The sequence below is a fragment of the Pyrus communis genome, chromosome 7, assembly GCF_041283825.1.
Source record: "Pyrus communis isolate YQ-2024b chromosome 7, ASM4128382v1, whole genome shotgun sequence".
Lineage (NCBI taxonomy): Eukaryota > Viridiplantae > Streptophyta > Magnoliopsida > Rosales > Rosaceae > Pyrus > Pyrus communis.
In genome coordinates this window covers 19,293,906-19,320,731 of record NC_142571.1, presented here as the reverse complement: position 1 = coordinate 19,320,731, position 26,826 = coordinate 19,293,906, and the positions used below count along the sequence as shown (strand labels likewise).

At 39.2% G+C, this 26,826-nt stretch overlaps 3 protein-coding genes across 4 annotated transcripts; 1 reads left to right on the top strand and 2 right to left on the bottom strand.

Moving 5' to 3' along the window:
• Positions 1-8,553: 8,553 nt before the first annotated feature.
• LOC137734100 (N-terminal nucleophile aminohydrolases (Ntn hydrolases) superfamily protein) lies at positions 8,554-12,228 on the top strand. Of its 2 annotated transcripts, none has more exons than XR_015963991.1 (11): positions 8,554-8,857; positions 9,041-9,091; positions 9,647-9,767; positions 9,883-9,967; positions 10,178-10,259; positions 10,474-10,603; positions 10,728-10,867; positions 10,964-11,127; positions 11,433-11,556; positions 11,665-11,762; positions 11,904-12,128. XR_015963991.1 is itself a non-coding variant. In XM_068473381.2 (11 exons), the coding sequence occupies exons 1-11, from the start codon at positions 8,702-8,704 to the stop codon at positions 11,994-11,996; spliced, it is 1,251 nt and encodes a 416-aa protein (XP_068329482.2). In that variant the 5' UTR covers positions 8,554-8,701; the 3' UTR covers positions 11,997-12,228. The 2 variants fall into 2 exon arrangements, 1 of the variants encoding a protein (XP_068329482.2); XM_068473381.2 differs by having other exon boundaries at positions 11,658-11,762; positions 11,904-12,228.
• An 84-nt stretch (positions 12,229-12,312) lies between these two features.
• Positions 12,313-15,298, bottom strand: LOC137734101 (bifunctional protein FolD 4, chloroplastic-like). The gene is made up of 5 exons (XM_068473383.2): positions 14,953-15,298; positions 14,442-14,767; positions 13,414-13,650; positions 13,171-13,338; positions 12,313-12,899 (listed from the first exon to the last, which is right to left on the bottom strand). The coding sequence occupies exons 1-5, from the start codon at positions 15,140-15,142 to the stop codon at positions 12,729-12,731; spliced, it is 1,092 nt and encodes a 363-aa protein (XP_068329484.2). The 5' UTR covers positions 15,143-15,298; the 3' UTR covers positions 12,313-12,728.
• A 570-nt stretch (positions 15,299-15,868) lies between these two features.
• Positions 15,869-25,768, bottom strand: LOC137734624 (K(+) efflux antiporter 2, chloroplastic). Its single transcript, XM_068473867.2, has 21 exons — positions 25,480-25,768; positions 23,399-25,163; positions 23,060-23,231; positions 22,887-22,977; positions 22,231-22,367; positions 22,058-22,117; positions 21,833-21,952; positions 20,885-20,953; positions 20,313-20,378; positions 20,107-20,196; positions 19,655-19,759; positions 19,432-19,560; positions 18,683-18,892; positions 18,194-18,343; positions 17,828-17,881; positions 17,663-17,721; positions 17,289-17,355; positions 17,034-17,210; positions 16,771-16,827; positions 16,290-16,364; positions 15,869-16,188 (listed from the first exon to the last, which is right to left on the bottom strand). Exons 2-21 carry the CDS (start codon positions 25,063-25,065, stop codon positions 16,066-16,068), a joined length of 3,678 nt encoding a protein of 1,225 aa, XP_068329968.2. The 5' UTR covers positions 25,066-25,163; positions 25,480-25,768; the 3' UTR covers positions 15,869-16,065.
• Positions 25,769-26,826: the final 1,058 nt, after the last annotated feature.

The following is a 26,826-nucleotide window of genomic DNA, read 5'->3' as shown; positions in this document are numbered from 1 at the left end:
ACCCGCTATTCGGAAAATTGATCATGAAAGAAGATCTAACTCTAGCAGACTCTTTCACTGTGGCAGAGAAGCATACATTTTGGGACGAGGCTCGCCAATGCACATTCAAGGACTTTAAGAAGTACCCGACATCACCTCCCTACTATCCAAACCAGAAGCAGTGGATGACTTATTCACATGTTTGACAGTATCTGAAGCAGCAATAAGCTCTACCATTATACGAGAAGATTTGAGGGCCTGACTACCTATATTTCACAGTTCAAAAGTTATCCTCGATGTTACCAGAAATTCAAAAGCTAACTTTGGCGATAGTTATTACAACCCGGAAGCTCAAGTTTTTACCTTCAGACTCACGCAGTCATCCTTATGACGCACTATTTCGCCCAATCCAGAAGCACAACGATAAAGGTGTAGACACTGGCTGGTGTAAAATTTTCTGACGAATGCAATAACTTGGCCCAAAATAAACGCCAAGGGCAGACGAACACTGGAAGGACACACTTGGAATCAAGTTTTGTCTTTGTTGCCTCAAAAGATTCTACATATGAGCAACATGTACCGGCAGTTGAGCACCACCTCATGCTACGTGTCACACGGCCCTAGCCGACCCTTGCTCCATAATTTAGCTCTAGAATGGTCCAATACTGGTAGTTGAGCATTTCTTGTTACGTGTAACATCGCTCCAGCTCCACGATTCCCTACCATGCATTCACGACGCAACAGAGCGGCCCAACGATGCCCCGAAGGTAGCCGAGCACACCTTAGCCGTGCCTGTTCCACCCGATGGAGACTTTTGGCATTTGCATGTCAAGGACGCGTCCAACTACAAAGGTCTGAGAGCAGGCGTAGTCCTTGTCACCCCAGATGATTCGATACCTAAACAAGCAATCACTCTAGGCTTCAAAACATCTAACAATGAAGCAGAGAACGAGACCCTACTAGCAAGCCTCCGAATGGAAAAAAACTTAGCGGTGAAAAAGCTCGTAATTCATTCTGATTCCCAGCTAATCACTAGCCAGCCTAGGCTCCGCCCTCGACCACCAACTTAAACACTCTATTTCGGTGGAGTATTTAGACGAGCCAAGCATAAAGGTGAAGCTAGTAGTTGAGGTGTCACAGGTTAGTACCACTCCAAACTGACAAGATTCCATTGTGGACTACATGGTCAATGGCATATTCCCCACGGAAAGATTGGAGTCTAGGAAACTCCAAATCAACGCAGCACGCTACTATATGTGGAACGACATTCATTCAAAAATCTTACACCGGACCACATCTCCACTGACTAGCGCCTCCCGATGACTTGAAGGTTCTAAGCTCAATCCACAAAGGCGTTTGTGGAAATCACTCCAGAGTTTAATCCTTAGCACAAAAGGCTCTTAACGCAGACTACTGTTGGCCTACCACGCACCGAGATGCTAAGAAGTTAGTACAAAAATAAGATCGTTTCCAACGCTACAAACTGAGACCAGCACTGCCTACCAGCGAGCTACACCAACAGATAAATCCTTGGCCGTTCATGCAGTGGGCAATCGACCTGGTAGGACTTATGTCGCCTGCTATTGGGGGCAGAGGCATAATGATTGTGGTAACCGACTACTTCACCAAATAGGTAGAAGCAGAGCCCAAGACGACCACGACTCAGACAGACATAGAGCACTTCATATGGAGGAACATCATTCGTCGATTTGGCATCCCTCAATCCATCGTCACCGATAACGACCTGTAATTCATGGGCAAAGATGTGGCGAAATTCTTCCAAAAGTATGGCATCAAGTAGCACATATCCACGCAGAGATATCCTCAAGGAAATAGGCGGGCCGAAGCATCCAACAAGATGGTCCTCAACTGCCTCAAGAAATCCCTCACCAACAAGAAGGGAAAATGGCCAGACGAAGTCCCCGGATGTCGCACCACCAAAAGACGAGCAACCGGTGAAACTCCTTTCTCTTTGGCATTTGGCTCAGAAGCAATCATTCAACCCAATGTCATCAAGCCAAGTATCATCGCTTTACTACCAAGCATTGAGTAAAACAGTAAGGAGATGTCCACAAGCTTAGATCTAGTAGAGGAGAAGCACAAGCAGACCATCACTCGCATCATAGCCTACCAGCATCAACTCCTCTCTAACTACAACAAAAGGGCCAAGATCCAGTAGTTCTAGCCCAAAGATCTAGTCCTAAGAAAAGCCTTCATCATTGGCTGTAGAGAAGGCTCCAAAAAGATGGATCCCATTTGGGAAGGTCCGTACAAGATCAGCAAAGTAGGCGGCAAGAGTAATTACACCCTCGCCACCATGAAACGACAAAAAGATCAAAAAGCAGTGGAGTGCCTACAATCTGAAGAAGTACTATGTGTAACCTCCCACTACATTAAAGCCCGAAGACTTAAGCAACTCGACGGGCACCACTTCTTATGCAGTTCCTACCTTACCAACCCTATGGCTAACAACTTTGCAAAGTTCTACACCAACACCTACGGCTGCATAGGCCACCCGGGCCTATCTGCTTATAAAAAAATAGCACGCCTGCCACTGGTTTATAAAGTCTAAAGGTTAGGGCATGAAAAAAAGAAGCGCAGATGAAGAGAAACGAATAAAGCATGTTTATAAACAACTAGCAAAGGCCAAAGGAGTTTAAGAAAAACAAGAGCTACAAGGAAAAACAAAGAAAATCCTAAAGGCTACCTAGAAGACTACACTTCAGCAGCTTGGACATCCCCATGACTACTCAGTCACCACACCTTCAGTAGCCGCGACGCTCTTAGTAGCAGCATCATCCAGTGCTTCACCCCCAGCTGCCCTAGCTTGGACACCAACTTTTTCAACTACTTTACCAATGGAAGCCTCAAAAGTAAAAGCAAGTCTTCCAGAAAAATAGAGAAGGTCTCGAAACCTCGAGCCCCTCTTTCTCACCCTTCAGCTACTTATTCTTCTCGAGCAGACCAACACGGACACATTGTAGCTCATCCACTTCCTTCTTCAGACTTTCGTTAATCTTCAGTACACCTTGAAGTTCCAACACTTAGAGTTCAAGCCTATCGATGATTCTCTTGAAATGGATCACTTGATTATAAGCAGCAATCAACTATTCATCTTTTGCATAAGCAGCGAAACGAAGCACAAAAACTGCAAACTCAAGATCTTGAATATGAGGTATGTAACATCCAATCTCCTTCTCTGCACTTTCATACTTAAATTGGATTGCATCAAGCCTAGCCTTCTAGTCAATGATCTATTGGCGAGTGGTCTCAAGCTACAGAGAAGTGAGGGCAGAAATATTAGACCCCTTCAAAGCAACTCAGAATCCAACCTTTTGATCCCTTCGACGGAGGAATAAGTTTCAGCTGCCAGAGTCTTCGCCACCTCTTTGGCAACCTTGCTATATCTACATCATAGCAAGTAGAGCAATCCTTCTAAATTGGGTTGTATACTTCGCAAAGGAACTTGGGCAAACAAACCTTTTTAATGCCATCAACAAACTTGGCACAAGCATCCATGTCTTCAAAGCAGATCTGGTTTGAAGAGCACACAAATCTTAGCAGCCTCCCTAGAAGCAGGTTTAGTAGATTTCTCACAGCTGCCCACGCGAGCAATCTCTTCCTTCCCAGTAGGTGAATCAGTCTCAGCAGCAAAGGGAGTGGGCTTTAGCGCCACTTTAGCAGCATAGTCTACCTTATCGTTCTTCATAATATCAAGCATTTCCGATGAAGAACCGGCTTAACTCCTAACAAACGTCTTGACATAGACTTCGGCATTGGGGGCATGACAAGACCTCTACACTGAGCAATACTAGCAGCAATCAAATTAGCTATTCTCGACATAGCAGGCGCCACAGGCTGAAATATAGTAGCCTCATTTTTCTTCCCATTGGAAGAAGTCATGTCAATCATAGGCCTCTCGACAGCAGACGAACCCTCACGAGTAGCGAAGGAAATCTTCAGTTTTTTCTTAACCAGCATTTCTTAAGCAGACGGGGAATATCTCTTCTTTCCACCTTTATTCACAATAGGCTCCACGACAGTGATCAGACGAGCCAAAGTATCCGTCTTGATCCTCTTTACCTTCTTTCTCGGGAGTAACCCACATTTCTCCCAGCGAAGAGAACTAAGCAGCCAACGCTATTCACGGTACTCAACAAGGGAACTCAACCAATATTGGTTTTTTCCTCATTTTTTCTCTCGGACCAGCAGGCAGGAAGCCTACATGCCCAGCATTCCAGCAGCCCATGAGGCCCACAACCTTATCATCTCTCTCAATCGCCGGCCTGGCCCCCGTCAGGTCCAAGAGCCTAAAAGACGTAAGCCATGCGGCTCGCCTAGCACTGCGCCCCAGCGCCTCAATCTGCTGCCCCAACTGCGCAAGTTGCCTTTGGCTCTAGCCAAGCTGAGCAGCCTAAGCAGTGGTTCTTGCCACAACACCTCCTTGGCCCATACCAAGCCGACTCCTAGCCCTAACCAACTGACGTGCCACACCACCCCGACGGCTGCCCCGCGACAACACTATCCAAGAAAAAGACAAGGAAAATTAATTTTTTCTTACCTCGATGCGGCGCGGAGAAGATGAAGAAAGCAACGAAAGACAATTATTTGCACGGGCAAGATGTAGAAGATTGCTAGAGGAGGGGGAACAAATATCCTTTAAACTATCTCTCTCTTGTAGGGTAGAATAAATCGCTTTCCAAAGTTGATTTAATAACCCACTTAAGGTGGACTTAAATAGGCTTTGAGAGAAATTTATTTCCCTTTCCTAGAAGGATATAATTTCCTATTAAAGAGGAAATCAACATCAAAATAGGAAACAATTCTACGTTTCCTAAAGTAAGAAAATCGCTACACCTGCTGCCCTTTCCTACGAGCAGCCCAACAGGTGTGGGGGCATTTGTGGAGCCAAAAATAATCAAGAGGTGACACGTGGATTTTTGGGCAAAAATGACAAACTTACCCTTGAGGAGCACCAAAATTCCTACGCGCAAGCAGTGGACAAACATCCGACAATCAAGTCAAAAGTGCCCAAATAGGTATTTATTTTTAAATCTATTTCATCCATCCTCATCAAATCTTCTCCACAAGGTAACCCCCAAAACATTTCTTTTAAATTATGTTAATTGGCTAATTAATGGATTTATTACCTAATTAATCTATTAATGACCAATTAAACCACCAATTACACCCAAAAAAAATACACAAAAGGCCGGTCACCTTCTCTCCCAAAGGGACCGGCCATGCACTATATATTCAACCTCATTTCCTCTAAAAACCTAGGTCTTGACTCTTGCTAAATACTCAAAAATTCCCCAAACATTTTTCTATCAAAATTCTAACTTTAGCATCGGAGGTTCTTCGGCCAAAGTCCCCCCCATTCATCGTGGGCGCGTAAGGCTCTTGGCCTTGACCAAATGTGTTACTTGTTTTGTAGGTGTAATTTTGTCCAACATCAAGGAGAAAGAAATTTGCATCCACAAAAAGGACATGCAACAATAAGTGGTCCATGAAAAAGCAAAAGGCACAAGAAGAAAAAAAATTTCACATCTAGAAATAGTTGACAGAAATGTCCAAAAACAGTGCAATTTAAAAACATCCAATTTTTTTAGAAATAGTGATAGCACCAAATATAAAGAAGATATTCTACAAAAGTTTTTTTGTAACGTAGCACCCTCATTCATGTATATAAGAAGAGCTTTCCTTTGTTATAAACACACGGAACACAACTCATACTCACAAGCAGGGAAGCACAGAGCCTTCCTTGCGTTCTTTCCATCCTTGTAAACATCATTTGTAATCATTTTTTGTATAGCAATAAAAAGGCAAATGTACATATCCAAGCAATTCTCTAGTCTTAAGTAAGCTTTTTTTTTTTTTTTTTTTTGGGTGTGTTCGTTAATTAGACTTCTAATCCAAAACAGGAAACGCTATTGTAATTATATTATTAGCTTGTTAAACTGATAATCATACTGTTCAAGCACTCTGCTATAGTTGAATGTTTGCCATACAAACAACTTGACATTAGCTATAGTACCTCTGAATTCTCAGTATCTTTAGGTTAAGCCTTTGTGGGCTTATAACTGCATTGTGAGTGACCATCATGCTGAAACATGTCAAGCTCTATGTGCAATGTTTTATGTTTAGTTGTTATAATGGTCATTACGAGAAACTACTAAACTTAAACCATGAACGCTACCATTAGATGATACTTACAAAATAGTTGAAACAGGTGGTTCATCATTAGAATGGGCCCACAAGCCCCTAGATAAAAAATAGGCTCTGATACCAAATTCAAGAGCAAATACCTAGTTAAATGGTCGAGTGACCATTATAACAACTAGACATAAAACTTTGCACATGGAACTCGACATGTTTCAGCATGACGGTCGCTCACAATACTGGTATAAGATTACAAAGGCTGAACTCAGAGATACCATAGTTAATGTTCAGTTATTTGTACGGCAAACATTAAATTATAACAGAATGCTCGAACAAAGTATGATCATTAGTTTAGCAAGCTAATAATATAACTAAAATAGTGTTTCCCTGCTTTGGATTTGAAGTCTAATTCAACGAACACACTAAAAGAAAGAAAGAAAGCTTCCTTTAGACTGAAGAATTGCTTGAATATGTACACTTGCTCTTTTATTGATGTACAAAAGATGATTACAAAGGATTTTTACAAGGATGGAAAGAATGTTAGGAAGGCTCTGTGTTTCTCTGCTTGTGAGCCTGAGTTGTGTAACGTGTGTTTACAATGAAGGAAAACCCTTTGTATATACAAGAATGAGGTGCTACGTTACAAAGAAACCTTTTAAAAATGATGTACAATTATTTATAAATTATCTTCTTTTTGTTTTTGGCTGTCAATTGCTCTTGAAAATAAAGAAAACTAATGAAAAAGGCTTGAAAACTTTGAGTTTTAATCAAAAAGACAAAATGGTGTTGTAAGTGAATAGTACTAAGAGTGATTTTTTAGAGTAAAAATGTCATTTTCGTTAAAAGTGAACAGTACCAAAAGTGTTCGTTAAAACTCTCTTGAAAATATGAACTGTTTCTGAATTGCACTGTTTTGGACGTTTCTGCAAACTGTTTTTAGATGTGAAATTTCTTCTAGTGCCTTTTGCTTTTTCCTGGACAACTTATTGATGCGTGTGCTTTCTATTATTTGTCTTCTTTAATGTGAGGACTATTTTAACCATATGTTTTTGTCCCGTAACCTAATACTCCTTATGTTTTTTTTTCGGAAATTGAAGTACGATATTCATGGATAGCAATTGAAAATGTACGAAGTTGAAAGAAGGGTGCAAATCTTGATAATTTTTTTTTGGGAAATTTTATTTAAACTCATTTAACCTATTTATACGCCCAACTTACTCTTTGCACCCATTTGATTTTTAACTAAACTATTAATATATCTTTAAATCCAAATTTAATACCTAATATATCCCCATAAACCCAATTCAATATGTAGATTTATTTTTACACCCATTAAAATTTTAAGTCAGAAGATGCCGCTTCAACTGATGCAAATTGTGGTGACTGCGACTTCCCTCGTGTTGCTGATGCTCTACAATGCCGCTGCGAATACGGTGTTGTATATGTATTTCCGGGCTGTGAATGGTGAGCTTGCCATGGAAATTGCAGAGGAGTTTGCTAGGGAGTATGTGAGCTTGCCCTTCGACAACGAAAAAGTCCCTCATGTTGTTTCGGTTGGACATGCTTGACGAGGAGCTTGAGGTCAGTCAGTCACCTTTGTGATGGCTAGTTCATCAGCATCGAATTTTATTTGTAAATAGACTTGTAAATACAAATGATGTTGCTTTATTTTCGTGTTTTGATGATTGTGGTCGCAATTAAGCTCTCATCAGATCAGACAATACAAAGTATATGCATCTCAGTTAAAAGTTCGAAACCAAACTCTTGAGAAAAAAAACAATATAAAAACAGAAGCACCAAACGAAATCCAAGGTTCTTTGGAGTGCAGATGGACAGGGAAACCGACTGCATCAATTTACTGTTGCAGAAAGATAAACAAACTATGCAGGATTGATTGAAATTTTGATTGAAAAAAAATTATAACCAAAATACTCATCTTCTAAACTCTAAAAAATTGAAATCGATCAAACAAAAAATTCATAAATTGAGTTGTACCTTGGTTGGAGGATTCAAAACTTCAAAATCATCATCCATTTATAGAAAATTTTATTTTTCTCTATGAGAGTTATTAGGATTTTAGCCAGAATGAACGTAGGATAAACAAAGAATGATCATACGGTTTAATTATAGTGTTTAGGTTTATTGATAAATTTGAGTTCTATTATTAATTTCATTTTGTACTTAATAGCAATTATGCAATAGGATAAAATAGACAATTAACATTCAAAATTTTAAGTTGGATGTTAAATGAGGTTGCATGGGTTTAAATAAAATTTCCTTTTTTATTTTTTTATTTTTACCAAACAATGTTATCTACACTAAGGGAATAAAGGTGAACTTAACTTTACAATAAACTAACAATAATATAATTCAAATTCATTTTTGGAGAAAATCAAACCTAAAACGCTCATAGTACTAAATTGCTGCATATCCTGATAATTAAATGGAAGTTTTTGAGGATTTTTTTGTTAGTTTTTTTAATGAAGTAAGCCATAAGAAACTGAAGCAATCAGTTGAGACGCTAAAACGCAGTGTTTAGGTCCATCAACCAGTCCAGTCCATGGCCGCCGCGAACCAAATGCAAGTAGAAGACGAAAACGCCACGTTCTTCGTGGCGGTTCACGTCGGCGCTGGATACCACGCGCCATCTAACGAGAAAGCCCTCAAGTCCGCCGTCAAACGCGCTTGTCTAGCCGCCGGTTCAATCCTCCGCAAGGTTCCTCTCTCTCACGCACCTTTTTTCTTTTTCTTATTTGTATCGTTCCAGCTACTGTTTGGTTCCCCAGAAAGCCTGAGGATGATTAGAGAAGGAAAGATTGAAACTTGAAAAAATTGGTATCGTCATTTTTGTAATTGAATGTTTTTGTTTTGTAACTTTTGTTTGTTATTCTTGCTTCAGGGTTCTGGTAGATGCATAGATGCTGTTACTGCAGCTATTCAGGTCTTGGAGGTACATTTTCTCTTTGTGTGTGTGTATTCTTAGAAGACTGTATATTTGGAAGCAGAAATTCGTAATATGGCGCTGTGTATTCGAATGTTAGCCACGGGAATGCATGTCTGTATCTAGTATTTGTGGTATTTAAAATTTGTTTCTTCTCTTGCGCAAGTGCAATGGTTATGTATGCGTGGAAGGAGTTATCCGTGGAAATTTACGGAGGATTTTACCTCATGTTTTGTATAAATTCGTGGTTCAACTGGTTTAACTTTGGTACTTTGACGCGTACTTTTGGAGTCACATAGATTTTTTTGGAGAATTCAGTTGAATTAAGTTCAAGTAGCTAGGACAGAGTGCTTCATCAAAGCACCAATGTGTATGTAGAACAACTCAGTAGAGAAGATTCAGGTTCAAAAGAAGATTAGAATTGTGCCTCTTATTTGCTTTACATGCAATTACGAAGAGGTTATCAGTAGAAGTTTCTTTCCTTTCTGCAATAGCACTATTCAATCCCTACTGTATAATGTATTGTTTATTGATTGTGTTTTTAATCACATTATTGTCTTAAAGGATGATCCAAGCACGAATGCAGGCAGAGGCTCCAATTTGACTGAAGATGGTCGTGTAGAATGCGATGCCAGTATTATGGACGGAAATTCTGGAGTATTTGGAGCTGTTGGAGCAATTCCAGGTTTAAGATACTTTGTTTATCTGATTCTGCTTACATATTACCGTTTCCATACTGATTTAGACTATACGTTGTCCCTTGCGGCACTGAATATCCCCTTGCGTATGTTGTAGACCAGGTGTCAGAAACCCCATCCAGGTCGCTGCTTTATTGGCCAAGGAGCAAATGATGGGATCCCCTCTGTTGGGCCGAATACCTCCCATGTACTAATTCATCTCTCTTAATCAGACAGTTATAGCTTTCATTCTAATCACTGTGTTCAGCTCGGCAATGTTTTCTTTTTATTATTTCATTCCTTCTATATTTGTATATTTGTATACTGTAATAGCCTTTTTTTCTGATCCTCCTGTTCTTATTTCCTTTTCTCTTATTTTCTTTTCCTTTAATAATGGAGCGAATGTGTCATTGTGTAGCTTCCTGGTTGGTGAAGGTGCCCGTGCGTGGGCAAAGTCCAAGGGCCTTGCTTTGGCAGCAAGTACCACAGCCAATGATGAGGTAATATATTTTAGTTTTTTTTTTAACCGTGATGTTTTAGACCTTTAAATCATTTTCATCTCAATCACTAATCTTTATTTTTTTATATGCTTATGTTCTCCGTGAAATAAACAACGCGAAAGATACATATCTAATTTTCCATTTAGTGGCTCTAGAGTTCTACTGTGGATTTATTCTTATAAAAGATGAATAAATCTTGTGTATTTCAAAACAGTGGCTGGTGACAGAAAGAGCAAAAGCACAATGGAGAAAGTACAAAGCCATGGTTGATGATGCAAGAGCAAAGACAGAAAATTCTGATTCTAGACTTTCTTGTAGTCCTCAAGAGACCGCTGGAATGTCAGGTATTTCATCGCTTTTTGATATTAAAAAAAAATCTGTTCCTCTCCTTTCAAAGCTGATAGTGCAACTTACCATCTACATTTTCTAATTTCCGAGCACCAATACTATCTTTGTATCCGTGTTTAGAATCAGGAGCTCAACCATGCGATTATTTGAAGCATAATGGAGCTGAAGAGGATTGCATCATGGATACTGTTGGTGTTATTTGTGTGGATGCTGAAGGACAAATAGCATCTGGTGCCTCAAGTGGGGGAATTGCACTGAAGGTGACAGATGGTTATAAGAATTTTCACTCTTTGTCATCTCTTTGGAGTGACTAGTGAATGAAAATCCAACAGGTTTTTTGTATGAAAAAAATACAGGTTGGTGGGCGTGTGGGATTAGCAGCTATGCACGGTGCAGGCTGTTGGGCATCCTCCAAAGGTGTTTTTGGGGCTCCATGTATAGTTGGCTGTTGTGTAAGTGGTGCCGGAGAATATCTAATGAAAGGATTTGCAGCTCGTGAGTCCTGCGTCTCTTTGTCAGTGTATGTCTTATTACTATATAATTTTTTCTTAGATGTTACCCTTGACGTGAATGTTGAAATTGAAGATAGCCTCCTTCTCACACTCACTGACGCACACACCAACAAGCCTGCTTTAATGCACATTGAATTGGCCAACGTTTGAAGCGATCATGATTCTTCAAAGTTATAATTAGAACTGTAGAGTTGGCTGACCTACAATCCCTATTCAATTGTGTAGTTTATACACCATATCAATTGCGTAGAAAATAAAATCTATTACGGTTTACACCCATTATGTGAACTTGACAGTCATATTCATTGGTTAGTTCACAGGCAGGCCCTGCCTCTGCTTGCATGAAAGTTTTACGTTCTGTTGTTCAAGAGAGTAATAACAATTGTACTGATAGAAGTGCCGGAATTCTACTCGTGCAAGCTGATGCTCCTATAATGGTGAGTTCCAAGCTAGAACCTTTCGTGTTAGTTGTCTGAATGAATTTTTTGTTTTGTTTTATTTGTCTGGAAGAAGTGTATGTTCATATGTTGCTTTTTAGGTTGCAGGAAGTTCTCCAAAGTTGAAAGCTGTAGAGATTGCAGCTGCTTACACTTCTTTATCCTTTGGAATAGGATATTTTGGGAGCGCCATGGAGCGGCCCAAGGTATGTTTCGTAATCTTTTGTGATCGTTTTATCATGAACTGGCTTCATCTTCTGCCTTCAAGATCTGACTTCTAGCAAAGATTGTGGGGAACTGGGGATCCAATCCGAGATTTTGGACTAAATTTATTTCCCATCTTTCAGGTTTCAATTCTTAGGAGTACAAAATTGCAAAGCAAAACTGGAGTGGACCATTTTGAAGCACGAATTGATCTTTCGGGTGGAAAGCTGTCGTGACTGCAAACCTGCAGTAGTGTTTTATTTTACCCACCTATGCAGCGAGCTTCGATTTAGAAGATCATCGGTCTCAAATGGTTACTAGCTGTATTCTAAATTTTTCCGTCGTTATCTGGATTTAGCCGTTGGTTACTCCTATTTCATTGAGAAAACTACATTTGGATGTTCGCAATTTCTCTAATGTGAGGTTTTCCTTGTACCAAAAGATTAAGAAAAGTACGCTCTTCCGTAACTTGTCCCAGCAGGTGCATGTAAACATTTGATAAACAACATATTAGGTTTCACCTCGCCGGTCGCCAATTCGATGAAATTGCACTTGCACATAACAAACTCATCTATACTTAGTTGAATGCGGCACTTGCAAAGATTTAAACACGAAAGTTAATAAGATTGCACTTATTACATTCGGTCTGCAAACCTCATCTCTACTAATGCGTAGAGAGGATGCCTTAACAGGGTTTTTATCAGATGACACACAGCAGTTCCTGCCTTCGCTCGTTTGACCAGGAAAATGATGAACCAGCTCTCACAACCGAAAAGTGCACAAAGGCTTGGCCTTCGCTCGTTTGACTGGGAAAATGATGAACCAGCTCTCACAACCGATAAGTGCACAAAGGAAACGAACTCCCGATACAAAAAAAAAAACAAAAAAAAAGAACAGTTGCTTGGATCTAGGTAGGTTAAGATGGCTTCTCCAACTGAATTGGACTCACAACAGTAATTCTGAACATCTTACTGGAAGTTGTGTATTCTTTTTGCTGATACGAGAGTATTGGAGAGGAGCATTGCTATTGTCATTGGACCCACTCCCCCGGGAACTGGAGTAATTGCTGAAGCAATCTGGCTGGCCTCCTCGTAACACACATCTCCAACCAGCCGATAACCTCGAGGATTCTTATCATCCTGTAAAAAATACACACAACGAACTCAAAACCTATTACCTTGAATCAGAGACAAACATCAACATGGCATGACCGAACCATCTAATCTCAATTTTTCAGAACTCTGATATTGAAAATTCTCTAATAACAAAGTCAGTGCTTCATTTCGTTCACAAATCTTGAGGAAAATCAACAACAAATTTAACAAAGTTGAAGTAGAGAAAGGGAAAGATGTACTTAAGGACTAATTGTCAATGCACGATAGAAGGGAGTATCAACAAAGCATTCCTCACCTCAACTGGATTGATTCCGACATCAATAATTACTGCACCAGGTTTGATCCAGCTGCCCCTCACCATATTTGGTTGCCCCACAGCAGAGATTATAATATCAGCTTGTCTTGTGATCTCCTCAGGATTCTTGGTTCGGGAATGGACTATGCTGATTGTAGCATCTTCCCTCTACCAGCACATGCATATTACGTTAGCTTAAGAAGCGAAACAAATAACTTATAACTAAGTCAACTGAAATGTCACCTGCAACAATAAAGCAGCTGGCATCCCAACAATATTGCTCCGGCCAATTACAACAGCTCTCTTTCCCTTGATAGGGATGCCATATCTATGCAACAACTCTATGCATCCTTTTGGCGTGCAAGGAACAAACAAGGGGTCCCTACCACGCATGGCAAGACGGCCAATATTGAGCGGGTGGAACCCATCCACGTCTTTCTCAATGCTAACAGCATTTAAGATGTTTTGCTCATTCATATGCTGGAAACATACACATGAAAAACAATTAGACTGGTTAGTCAGAAATCATGACGGAACAAATGCAGTTATAATAAGTTTGCAAATTCATCTACATTTCCATGGTCGTGAAAAGTTATACAGAACTCCACATACATCCCGTATGACTCATGTTTTAATGACAAAATGAGGACACAAGGGAGGCAAATCAATGGGGAACCAACATGTACTTATCTAATTCATAGCTAAGTACACAAAACGTGTATATGATGAAATCCCCAAGGAAATATTAAAATGAATAAGCCCTGAAGCCACATAGCAAAACAACCTACTAACCTAGATTTCCATCGACAACAGTCAACAAAGTCAATCATTCTCAAGAAACTAAGGGCTTGTTTGGATGTGCTATTAAAATGACTGAAAGCGCTTTTGGTGAAAATGTTTTTGAAACTAATTCTTAGTAAAAATCCAAGTGAATCCTGGAAAGCACTTTAAGTGCTTCCTGGAAGAAGCACATATCTGGTGCTTCTTCCAAAAAGCACTTAAAGTGCTTTTGGAACCCAAAATCAATTTCACCAAAAGCGCTTCTAGTCATTTTAAAAGCACTTCCAAACGAGCCCTACAACACCAACCTCCATGACCAGCAGTTCTCTATTTTCTAAACAAGGATATTGGCGAAATTGAATATACTAAAGAGCTTGAAATTATGCAAAATTGGTGATTTAACTTTAAAACGTTTGAATAACTAGTTATTTCTATTATGACTGAAACATGATTTCACAAAGGGAAAGCAAAATTGGAATTTAGAAGCATACAGAAGGCAGGGGTAGCTGCACAAGGATGCCATGAACTGAAGGATCATCATTGAACCCCGCGATGGAGTTGAGCACTTCTTGTTCCGGGGAATCCTCAGGCAAGCGCACTTCGAAAGAATTAATCCCCACGGACTCAGAAGCTTTCTTCTTGTTGCGCACATAAGTGGCGGAGTCCTTCCTGTCCCCAACAAGAATAACTGCCAAACCCGGAACAATGCCAATTGCATCCTTCATCTTCGACACTTCTGCATTGATCTCATCTCTGATTTGCTTCGCAATGGCTTTCCCATCGATCACTTTTGCCGATGCTTCAGTGGCCAAGGAAACTGCAAAATGGAAATTCAACAACCAAATTACAGAAATTGCTTTTAGAATGCTGCCAAGGTTTTATTCATAGCCCTCTACGTGTTCGATGAAATGCGTCAGGGAAACAAATACACTCTCAAACAGTTAATTACACTCTTACAACAAAACTCCAATTAGGTATGTATGAGAGGGAAGAAAGGCGTACCGGTGGGCGACGGAGACGGCGATGAAGAAGCGGAGGAGGAGTGCAGGGAGAGGCGTCTAGGGGAGCTAGGATTTACGAGGGGGCGAAGGAAAACTGCGCCGTGGTTGCGGTGGAAGAGGGGGTTCCGCCGAAAGGGGAGGAGGCGAGGCGTGGTGGTGGAGGAGCAGTCCGTGAATACCATCGAAGCCATCTGATGTTTTATCAGACAACGAGATGAAGAACATAGGAGTTTTCGGTACGTTATGATCAAACTTCAAAAAACCCTTTTGGGGTTTTAGGCTTTTAGCTGTGTGTCACAAAGAGTAGAAAAACAGTGCGGTGAAATTCTAAAAGAGTGTCCACACTCTTCTTTTTACATCTTATACACGTAGTTAAAGAAAACAAAAAAAACATAAATTAATAAGAGATGTGTGAGAAGTAAAAAAAGATAAGGATATCACACCCCATTCTAAAGAAGAAACAAATTATGCTTGCATGAACAAATTATTTACTTGTAAGTAAGGTTTTAAGTTCGATTCTCGTTAACGAATTTGAACCATATTATTATTAGTCCATTATGAGACTAAACCCATCTCAAATAATTTCGTTTCTCAAAAAAAAAAAAAAATATATATATATATATATATATATATATATACATATATAAATTAAAAGAAAAAATGCATAATTTTTTGACGTGGTTTCAATATTACAAATGTTAAATTTAATTTTTACAATTATTGTTTTCATTTTTTTATTTTTAATCTCATGCGTTGATTTTTCGAATCATTTAATGTTACATAATTTTCGCTCTACAGCCCGCAAAGCCATAAACAGCATAACAATGTATTTTCGTCCGGAAAATAAAGAAACACGAACTAATGGTGGTGCCTTCAGACAGAAGGATGCATCAAGAATATAGGTTTGTTCAACAAAGTTTATCGAACAAAAGTTTGTCAGCCAACTGTTTGCTATTGATTGCCTCTTCGGTGTATTTTCTGTACAATGTATACCCTTTGAAAGATGAGTAGTTTCCGTTTCGGGTCCAAAATCGAAGAAGTAATCAGCTATACAGTTGTCGAGCTGTTTCTACATTTTCCTTTTATCATTTACCGTGCTTGCCAGTGCCACCATCTAGATTGCCAGTGTTCCTTCAGTGAACTGGTTCTCATCTGTGGAATCCGGAGTTGGAGTTTTGGGTTTACTCATCATTCGAGAAAACCCGTAGCCAAGAGAACTGCCGCTAGTTTCACATAACTGTAGAAGAAAAACATAAATACGATTAGGTAAAGTTGTTGGATTAAAAAATAAAATAAAACAAAAGGAGAAGACGATGAGATAAATTAAACGTGGAGTACCTCAGTTAGCTCAGCAAGGTGACGGGACCTATACGCATTGATTGTTGATGCGATCTCTGACATGGGTAGCTTAGCCTGCGGAGGAGATAAAATAAGAGGAGACGATGATGTTAGACACTTCCAGCGAAAACAATGTTACAATCATTAAACTGCAATGTCAGGTTTAAAAACAAGAAAAGAAGAATGTGGGCAAAGCTGTTGAACATTTGAAGACAATACAGCAAAAAGAATCCACCACGATGGTCATCTAATGATGAAATGTACAAATTTATGGAAATAAAACCAAGCTCACACCATTTACACGACCCATTCAACCAATCTCTGCTTGATGATATACTATGTGGGTTAATGTCTTTTCTCCCAATGGCATTGGCTTATGATGCTTAAAAAGAGGTGCAATTGGAGATCACTAGTGTCCCAACTGTTAGATCCTTACATCTAGATGGAAGTCAAAAGAAATATCGACAATCAACTAATTTACCTGAGCTAGAACAGCAGCTGCCAACTGTAGACTAGGTTCCAAGGTCTCTGGGACAACCTGCAAGTTTTGTGAGAATTAGTCAACTCATGAATGCGACGCATGATAGATAACCTATAAGTAAACATTCCAATTTTTAAGCCACTCATTCGTCATTACAGAAAATCTTGCTTAAGAATATATAAAATAATATACTAATCCATTAAATTACTTTGGACAGGTGCAGGCAACAGAAAGCATATTAAGAACAGGCATAAAACTATTACCGCTGTAGCCCCAGCCTTCTCCAAATTAAGACCATGATCAACATCATGAGCACGAACAAAAGTTTTCACGTTAGGGAAATACTTGCTCAGAGCCCAAACAGTTCTATAGTTTGCACCAGGAGAATCTAAAGTGATTGCTGCAGCGCATGCTCTTTCAGCACCAACTTTGTGGAGCACCTACTCATGGGGTAGAAAGCATTTTCAAATCATAAACTCGCATATGAAATAACTATAATTTCAACTTATTGTACATACCTCTCGGCTACCAGCATCTCCAAAGTAGACTGGAAGGTCCAGCGAGCGTCCGACTGCCACTCTATCACTGAAAAACAAAGAACAAAATAACGAGGCATTATGAGTTGCAGTGTTTTGCGGAATTATAACCCTAATTCTGGAGAACAACCATTCCAAAGATTTTCAGGTCTTGAAATATACTCTTTTATTGTTATCACATCCTTGGTACTGGCTAAGAACACAAATAAACTCCAAAAACCATCCGTTGAGATGTACAGACAAACTAGACTAACATGAAGTTGTTAAATACACATGAAACTAGCATGTAAACATCCAAAGTAGTAATTCTAGAAATATCAATTATAAAGAAAATTCCGAAATGTCCTCAAGATTACCTCCTCACATCAAGAGCTACAAATGGAATTAGACTCTCAGAAAGAAGCTGCGCAATTATCTGAAAATAAAAAGGGAGGGAAAAAACAAATTACAAACGGTACAAATACATGTAAAAGCTTGAAAGATTTAGAATTAATTGTATGATAGCTGCAATTTTTTACAACCTGGCCAACTCGCCCAAATCCACAGAGGATTATATGACCTTGTAAATCATCCGTCTGAAAATGTAAGCAATCCAAGAGACACCAATTATCAGTAAATAGTAATTGCCAAAAAAAGTCGAGGATTAATGAAGAATTATATTTGTTTCATTTCCAACACAACCTAAACAACAAGAAAATAAGAATTAACAAATATCAAGTGCATAGTTGCAGTTATTATATGCTAATCAATTTCCTAAATAAACAGGGAAATATAATGTTGTAGATTCTAATTAAAAGGATTTTCTGGGTGGGAGACAATGCTTTTTAACAATAAGTCTAGGCAGAGCATCAAGAGTGACAACAGTACATCTTCGTCAGGCATTTTACCTCACTCTCAACTGGTAGTAAACTTCGAACGTCATGCACCTCAAAACGAGATGCAATTAACTGCCCTCCAGCAGCTAGCCATGGTGTGATGGCCATTGAAATTCCAACGACAAGGAAGAGCAAAGATGATAACTGAGGAGTCATTATTCCCTGCAGATGCCACAGTTAATACGATACTTCTAACATTGCAGAATGGCTGAGAAGACATAAAGCTGCATATAACACCAACTAGCAAAGTAGTTAGTCAATTTTCAATAGCAATTTAATAAAAACATTCAGTATTGTTTTTACCCTGTCAACTTAACATTATGAATCTATTTGTAATATTGGTTAACACCTTTAATGCATTAAAAGAAGGCTACTATCCACAACTACATTACTTGTACGAAATAAACACCAAAAAGACCATATAAACTTGGTAAATTTTTATAGCTGCTATATGCAAACCAGCAATTCTCAGAAGCACTATCAACGGCTAAGGGAATCAACCTGATTAACAGCTTCACCAAATGCAACAAATGCAAACTCTCCACCAGGAGCAAGAAGAAGACCAACTCTTATTGCAGATATTATTGAAACGCCAAACAGTTTGCCAATCAAACCAACCAATAAGGATTTGCCACCAATCAGAAGTCCTAATGATCCAGCTATAACCGGGAAGTTTGAAAGAAGAAGTTTCGGATCAATAGACATTCCAACCTGAAAACCCATAAAAATAGTTGTTACAAATTGCAGATACAAGAGCGACATTGTAAAGACAATAGACTGACAGGATCATTTGACTAAAATTAAAAACAACTTCAAAGTCAAGAACTCAAGCAACATCCTTCTCTAAATTAGAAATTGGCTAATTTCGTTTTAAACAATCTGCTAAGTTTCCTTGATATCATATAATCCAGAAGAAAATCCATTTCAAGCAATCACAGAGAACTGTTTCTTACAAGCAGTATCATCTAACATTACAGAAAGAGTGATACTTTATGACTCACTTTTAGATTACGGTATGTAATATTTGTTCAAAATTCTTGAGGTGGTATGGAAAGAAATGCTAGGAAATCATGGATTGACATCCGAACCAATTAAAGACATGTACGATCAACCCGAGAGTGGACTGACTATGTCAGGGGTTTCTTTTCTGTTTTTGAACAAAAAGTAGTTTTGGGGGAAGGTCTTCCCTCTCTATTTCTCAATTATTCTCTCAATTCAACCTCAAACAATTGCCACCAGAAACCACATACCGTCATAAAGAAGAGGCCCAGTAGAAGACCACGATATGGAGCAATATCTGACTCAACCTGTAAAGAAAATTCAGTTTCTGCAAGAAGCAAACCAGCCAAAAATGCTCCCAATGCCATGGATAGTCCAGCCTATTCAAGAGACAAAAGAAAAGCACAAAACTTTGTAACTCTCAGGAACGACCCAAAAATAAATTAACTAAAAGACATAGAATGCACAATCTACCCTGGCAGTGAGAAGACTTGTTCCTAGAATAACAAGCAAAGTATTGGCGGAAAATATTTCTGCATTTTGATTTTCTGCAATTTGCCTATAAATTGGTCGAAGCAGCTGCAAAACCACAAAAAGAAACATTATGTTCAACACACAAACTTAACTCTGAAAAGAACTTGATGAGATAAAACAACAGAGCTTGTAAAAAAATTGGAAAACGTTCCAAACTTGTTTTCTCAAGCAATATGAAATATATGTTTCCTCTCCTCCCAGTCCTTTACTCTAAGAGAACATGGTTTAGCATTACTTTCAATCAAGATTGCAACAATGGAGACTAGGTAGTCTGTTGAACCATTTGAAGCTTCAACTGTAAATGCCTAAACCAACCGTGCAGTTACTTTTCCTGGGAATTCACCCATTTCATTGACATAATTCTCGAAAGTTTTGGATGTACAAAGACTTACCAAGCGTCCACCAGCAATTATGGCCGTGATGGCAACTGCTGCCTTTACAGCAGCAAGTCCAAGAGCTTCAGCAATGGCTTGAAAACCAACCTACAAGTAGAAGACGAAGTTACTTAGTATCATAAAAATAAGTAGCATGTTTGGCTCTGAAGTTGTGAACAACGATTAGATTCTCAACAGCAAGGGGAGAGGATAAGTAGTATTACCCCTCCTTTGGATGAATTTGGTGAAATCAGAGGTATAAGAATCAGCAAAACCACAACAGCCAAATCCTGAAAATTAACCAAAAAGTGAGTAATGTAACTAATTTAGTTCAATGATTTGTGAAACAAACCTAGATGATATGAAATAACCAGAGGTGCAAAGAAAAGCCTAAAATAATGATGGAACGGGTAGCAATTTAATTGCCAAGAATCAACACATAGTACGTAACCATAACATCACTTAACCATGCACTAAATTTAAAGCTCTGATGGGTATTGGCTGTATGGAGGACTCAAATATCCAAACTATGCAATATGCATTGCTGAAGCTGATGACCCTACCATAATTGCTCACTGTAAAGATGCAAATGTAAGGACTCTAAAATCATGGATCTATGTGTCAGCATGAGTCAAGATGTTTAGTTGATCCAACTAGACCACAAACTCTAAGTTTGACATTCAATTCAACCAACTATGCCATTAATATATTAAAAAATGTACCGAGTCATTTTCCAGAAAATGAATTCTTTTGAAACCAATGGACCCTTGACATGTTTTTTAAAATTCAAAGTGACCTGGAAAAGTAGGACAGAAAACGTAGCACGGCCATGACGCGAAGTGCTCTCACCCCGCTCTTGCAAGACCTGAAAATAAGTTGAAGCATATTAATTACTTGCCTGTCAAAACAATATTCATTAGAAGGCTCTTGCAGTCTTTTCTTATAAAAAATAAATAAATAAATTATTGGGAAAAAAGTGCAGAGAAGTGCAACCCATGAACAGAAACCATAAATAACATGGATAGACTAAAATAAGATCAAGCAAGAAATCTAGGAAGAACAAAACAAAACAAAAAAACTCGATGTCATTGTCATCCACTCAAACATCCTTAAATAATCATAGGATTCATCTTCTTCAAAAGTTCTTACGTACCACTGTGACCACCACACCAGAATCCACACATGATGAACAATATACACACTGCTCTATTGTGCTTCTAACGAACTAAACATGTCAACCTGATGGAGAACCAGAAACTGAACTACAAGAAATACTAAACGTATATAAGATAAAAACCAGTATTTTGAAGCCACTGAACAATGCAGAAGAATTAAATCATTCTTTGTGCTGGCCTGCTGCGTTTGACACAAACAATACCTACTCACCAATATTGTGCCTCTAACCCACAAACCATCAATAATTAAACTGTTATGGTGAGCTGCTTCTCAGTTCTCACATGAAGAAGGCTGCTTTTACTGGAACATTCACACCCCAGACCCCTTTCCAAGAGAACAAGGCTTTTTTTTTTTCAATTTTTTTTTCTCAAAGAAGGAAAATTTCCACAGTAGTTACCCACTTTATCATAGTTATCATGAATTTTGTATTTATTATAAGGTCCAAAAACCACTTAGTAACTGAATATATCTGTATTGAACATATCCAGATACTCAATATTGTATTTCATCATCTATCTACCCATATAATTACATTTTGAATGAGCAAATAAACAAAGCCAATCATTACCTGCAGAACAACTGCAGTGGATGATAAAGCCAGACCATTGCCAATTACTATTGCAGCAGGACCAGGCAGCCCACAAACATAATGAGCAACCACACCAATAACAACAGCTGTCACCAAAACCTGCATTGGTTATGCATATTAACAAACTGATAGAAAACTTGTTTCTCACTACCAATACAGAAAATCTTACTAATGACCAGGCCGAAACGAGTATGAGTAAATCACCTGAGCAGAGCCTAATCCAAATACGTATTTCTTCATTGAACTCAACCTTTCAACAGAAAGCTAAAAAATGCAAACCAGAGTCTTGTTAATTTTCCTCATTGTAATTCAAACTAAGCATAATATTTTCTTTTGATCAAATTGAAATAGCAATATGTCCAATTTGTCCACTCCACCTCGAGGCCAATGTTGAACAGCAAGAAAACAACCCCAAATTCAGCAATTGCCTTTGTCCCATGTACATGACGAATAATAGAAAGGCCATAAGGCCCAATCAAGATGCCAGCAGCTAAGTACCCAAGAACAGGACTGCCTAAAGATAGCAAAAGACAGATGATACCCATCAGTGAAATGGCATTATAAGCCCAGGCAGTTATGATATGATGGTGTGATGTGGAAAAGAACCAAAACGTATTTTGTCAACTTGTGATCAAATCCAATAGAATTACCCTCTTAATGAAACTTACTTTAGCTAAGTTCAAGAAAGTGTAATAGGGTGGGGTGATGCATTACGGAGGTTGGCTAAATGTAAGTCTAGATTATAAAAAGGTATATGACAAGAAAGTGAAAGGCATATGACAAGGAAGCAAAAAAAACAAAAAAAACAAAAAAAAAAAAAAAAAACCAGTAGAAAGGCATATAGCTATCCACACATTAAAAGTTCAGTGTTTGGTTGGTGGAACTCCGAACTTTATGGTTTATATTCTAAAGCTTAAAAAGTAATTCAATTCTATAACCAAAACCAACTAGAAAATACTATTCGCCTATATTTGAAATGACAAAAAACCCAACAAGTGTGAAATAGAAATTAAAGCTATAGAGATTCAGTTACCTCCAGGAATTCTTTGAAATACAGGCACAAATATCACACTTGCTAACAATAACCATAACATGTCAAAAAGAGAAGCTTCCTCCTCATTCACCTGAGAAAAGGATGGAACGGATCAGAAAGTTGAAATTATGATAGACGTTAGACCAAAATAAAAATTTTATTAGGCAACACACCTCTTGATGAGGAATCATATCAATTAGTTTTTTAATTCTTCTAGGGAGTTTCTGTAATTCTCGAACTAGAGGCTTCGCAGTTGAGGAAACTTCTTCAATACTAGTGGTGATGACGTCTGGCTGTTGTAACAGTTGTGTGGCCCTTTCCACTCGATTAGCATAAAACGTGAGCCTGTGATCGATTTCAACATCTTGAGGTCAAAGCAAGACAAGGCTCACACGTCACACCCCGTATAACCATTATAAGAGCAGGAATTTTTTTAAAAGAAAACCCTTTTGAAGAGGGGAAAACAAGGCAAAGTAATAAACAAAATAACAAGTAGAAAAAACACTACATACCCTACTCCAAATAGGAACATCCCAACAACCAGCATTGACCATTGCTTCCTTACATACTCCATCAGACCTTGGAAAACTGGTGTCGGAGTCCCATCTGCAGAAGAGAAGAAAGATGCAGAAAAGAAACGAGAAGATTTCTTCGATAATGTCTTTGGAGAATTTAATGGTGAACTCTCCCTACTCAAGTCCTTCTGAGTTTCCTGCTTTTTGGCCTGAACCACATTCTTTGACTTTTCAGCTTCTACATCAGCATCTTTTAGAGAATCCAGACTTAACTTTCCATTCTCATGATCATTCAAATCAACAAATTCATTTGCGTCTTCAAAACTCCGGCCGATTTTGTCAGAAGGGCTGTCTGCCAAAGGCTTGACAGCCAACAAATCACCATCAATTACCACATCTCTGTCCCTTTCAACAATGATATCAGCAGAACTTCCTAGGACTACCGTCTCCTCTTCCTCAAGAGCAGCATTATCATCACTCAACACCTGTCCTTGGTTGTTTTCTGTGGTGTCAACAATTGAGTTGGAGATAGATTTGACTACTCTTTGTAATGCAATTTCTGCATCGTTGACATGCTTTGCAGCTTCAAGTTCAAAAGCAACAGCTTGCTCTGCTAAAAGCATTATGTTGGTTACATCCTCTTCTGCTTTCAAAGCACTGAGCTGTGCTTTCTCTGCAACCTCATTCAACCAGTCCACTTCCTTCTGCAACTCCTCTTTTTTACTATGCAAGTGCATTAGCTCTGCCTCACAGTTGGCCAAATTCGCCTGGCATTCCTTAATATCTTCCTGGGCAACCAAAAGTGCTTTTTCTTCTTCTTTGAAATCATATTCCCCATCATTCTCTTGTGAAATTTCAGAAGAATTGGTCTCTCTTTTTGCAACCTGTAAAGATTCTACTGCCACCTGAAGCCTTGCCTCTGCTAATGAAAGTGCTATTTTTGCTTTCTGAACACCTTCTTTGGCAATAGTCTCTTCATGAACGATCTCTTGGACACTATCAAGGGCTGAGTTAACATTATTCCAAGCATTTGCTGCTCCATCCTGTAGGCATATCGCAGCTTCTGATATTCTCTGAGCCTTTTCTTCAAACATGGCACTATTAAGTCGTGCAGCTTCAAGTTCTTTCATGGCATTTTGCAGCAATTCCTTCAATTCATCCAATGTAGGTGCCTCTGGTTCTTCTTTTTGTTCTTCATATCCATCCTCTTCTCTGGAATCACTCAACTCGGCATCATGAACAGACCCAACTCCTGAGCTCTCATCATGACCTTCTGGGTATTCCACATTCTGACCATTTCCATTAACATACTCTAATGAGTCATTACTCTGACACCGCGACCACCAAACTGTTCTTGACCCTTTGAAAACACTACCAAAGTTACAAGATAAAGGCACTTTTGGATTCAAATTCCACAAACGATCGTCAGCTTTTTCTATATAGGTCAAACGTGAAATCCTACAACCACTTACACAGAGAGTTCTCTTCAACTTCTTACCTGAACATGCTTTCACAACAATCCTCGAATTACCCAGAAAGTTACAACTAACATCTTTACTCCCAAAGATAATCGGTGAACTACTAAGGCAATTCAACCTCTTATAACTAGCCCCTTCACTGCCATATAACACATTTGGCTGCTGAAAACTACACGCAAAATCCATATTCGAACAGCAGCCTTAAAAACCACAGTCAAACGCCTATAACCGCAATCAGCATCACATTGACACTCTCATTCCTCACTCGATTTTTCGACGAACACCTGGCCAAACAAATCCAATCTACTATGAATAAAATAACATCAAATCAACTCATAAATTCATAAAAATGAATAGCTCTAAACCCTAAAACCACCAAAAATCCGTAAACTCGCACAACATGCATAAGTTCACACACACGCCAGTTCCTTCACATTCACAAAATCCCAAACAAATCCACACGTACCTAATCACACAAATACACTTACACACAGAATAATCGGAACACGAATTAGTTCCAATAACTACAGACAGACGCAGCCAACCGTATTACATAGATGTGTATGTATGCAAGTGCGTGCGTGCATGCGGCGGACTTACCTATTACGAAGAGCCGGATTGGAGGAAACAGCTGGGAAATCCAAAGGCGGAGTTCGAGAGGAAAATGGCGGAACTAAGAAGTGCGAGAAGAAATCGACGACGTCGTTTTGGTACTGGTTCGGCTCGCTCAGTCTGCTCTGGAGAAGGAAATGGAAACCCAGCTTCCAGTCCAGTAGTCTAACTGCCTCTTCTCTCTTTGGAAGGTCGGAAATGTAAAAACGCCTCCTCCGTCCTCGCAACGAAATAAAAATAAATAAATAATCAAACAAATACATTTGTTTTTTCCTATGAGGAAAATACAACTTCGTTTTGTCTCCATGTATGCACACACGCACAACTACCACATTCTCGCTAAAAAATAATAAATAATGGTTAAATTTGTCAATATCTAAAGTTAGGATAAATTACAAAAAATTACCTTAACTATTGATCTGACGATACTTTCATACCTCATCTTTTAAAAATGACAATGTCATACCTCATCTTACAAATTTATGCCGATATTAGACTTCCGTCAGTTTTTCTGTTACTTTTTATGTTAAATGCTGACGCGGCCAAAGACGGAACCACTCACTAATCCAACTGAATTAAAAAATAATTAAATATATTTTTAATAATTAAATATTCAAAAATTAAAAAACTAAAAAAATAAAAAATGGCCTAAGGGATCCGGCCTTCCCTTCTACCCGCACCAACCTTTTTTCTTCTTCTCTTGGACAGCCACCATACCCTTCCCCGTCCCCCCAACCTTTCTCCACCACCCTCTCTCTCTCTTCTCTCTCTCCTCTCTCTGGGATGCCGTCTCCCTCCTCCGTCCCTCTCCCCACTCGTACTCGTCCTTCCCTCACCACCACCTCCCAACCCGACCCATCCCTCCCCTAGTCCCTCCAAACCCAACCTTCCTTCACCACCCCACCACCGCCTCTCTTCCTCCATCTTCACCACCCCTACTGAAAAAACCAAAAAAACCAAGCCCATACCCAAATCCACACCAAAACAAAAAAAAACAAAAATACCAAACCCACACCCAGATCCCCTTCCCCTCCTACACACCCATCACCGTCATACCTTCTCTCCACCCAGTCCCTCCTCCGACCTCTCTCCTCCTCTCGACCTCTAAATTTCCTTATCCTATCGGCCGTCAAAACCCTCATCTTCTTCCCACCTTTGCTCTCTTCGCCTTCAGACCCTTCTTCTCCTCCCTCTCTCTGCTACTCTCCTCCTCGGCGCCGGTGGTTGTAGAGAGAAGAGGGAGTTAGAGTGGGAGAGAGATGCGAGAGAAGATAAAGAGAAGAGAGACAGAAGGGTTGGTGCAGATGGAAGAAAGGAAGGCCCGCATCCCTAGAC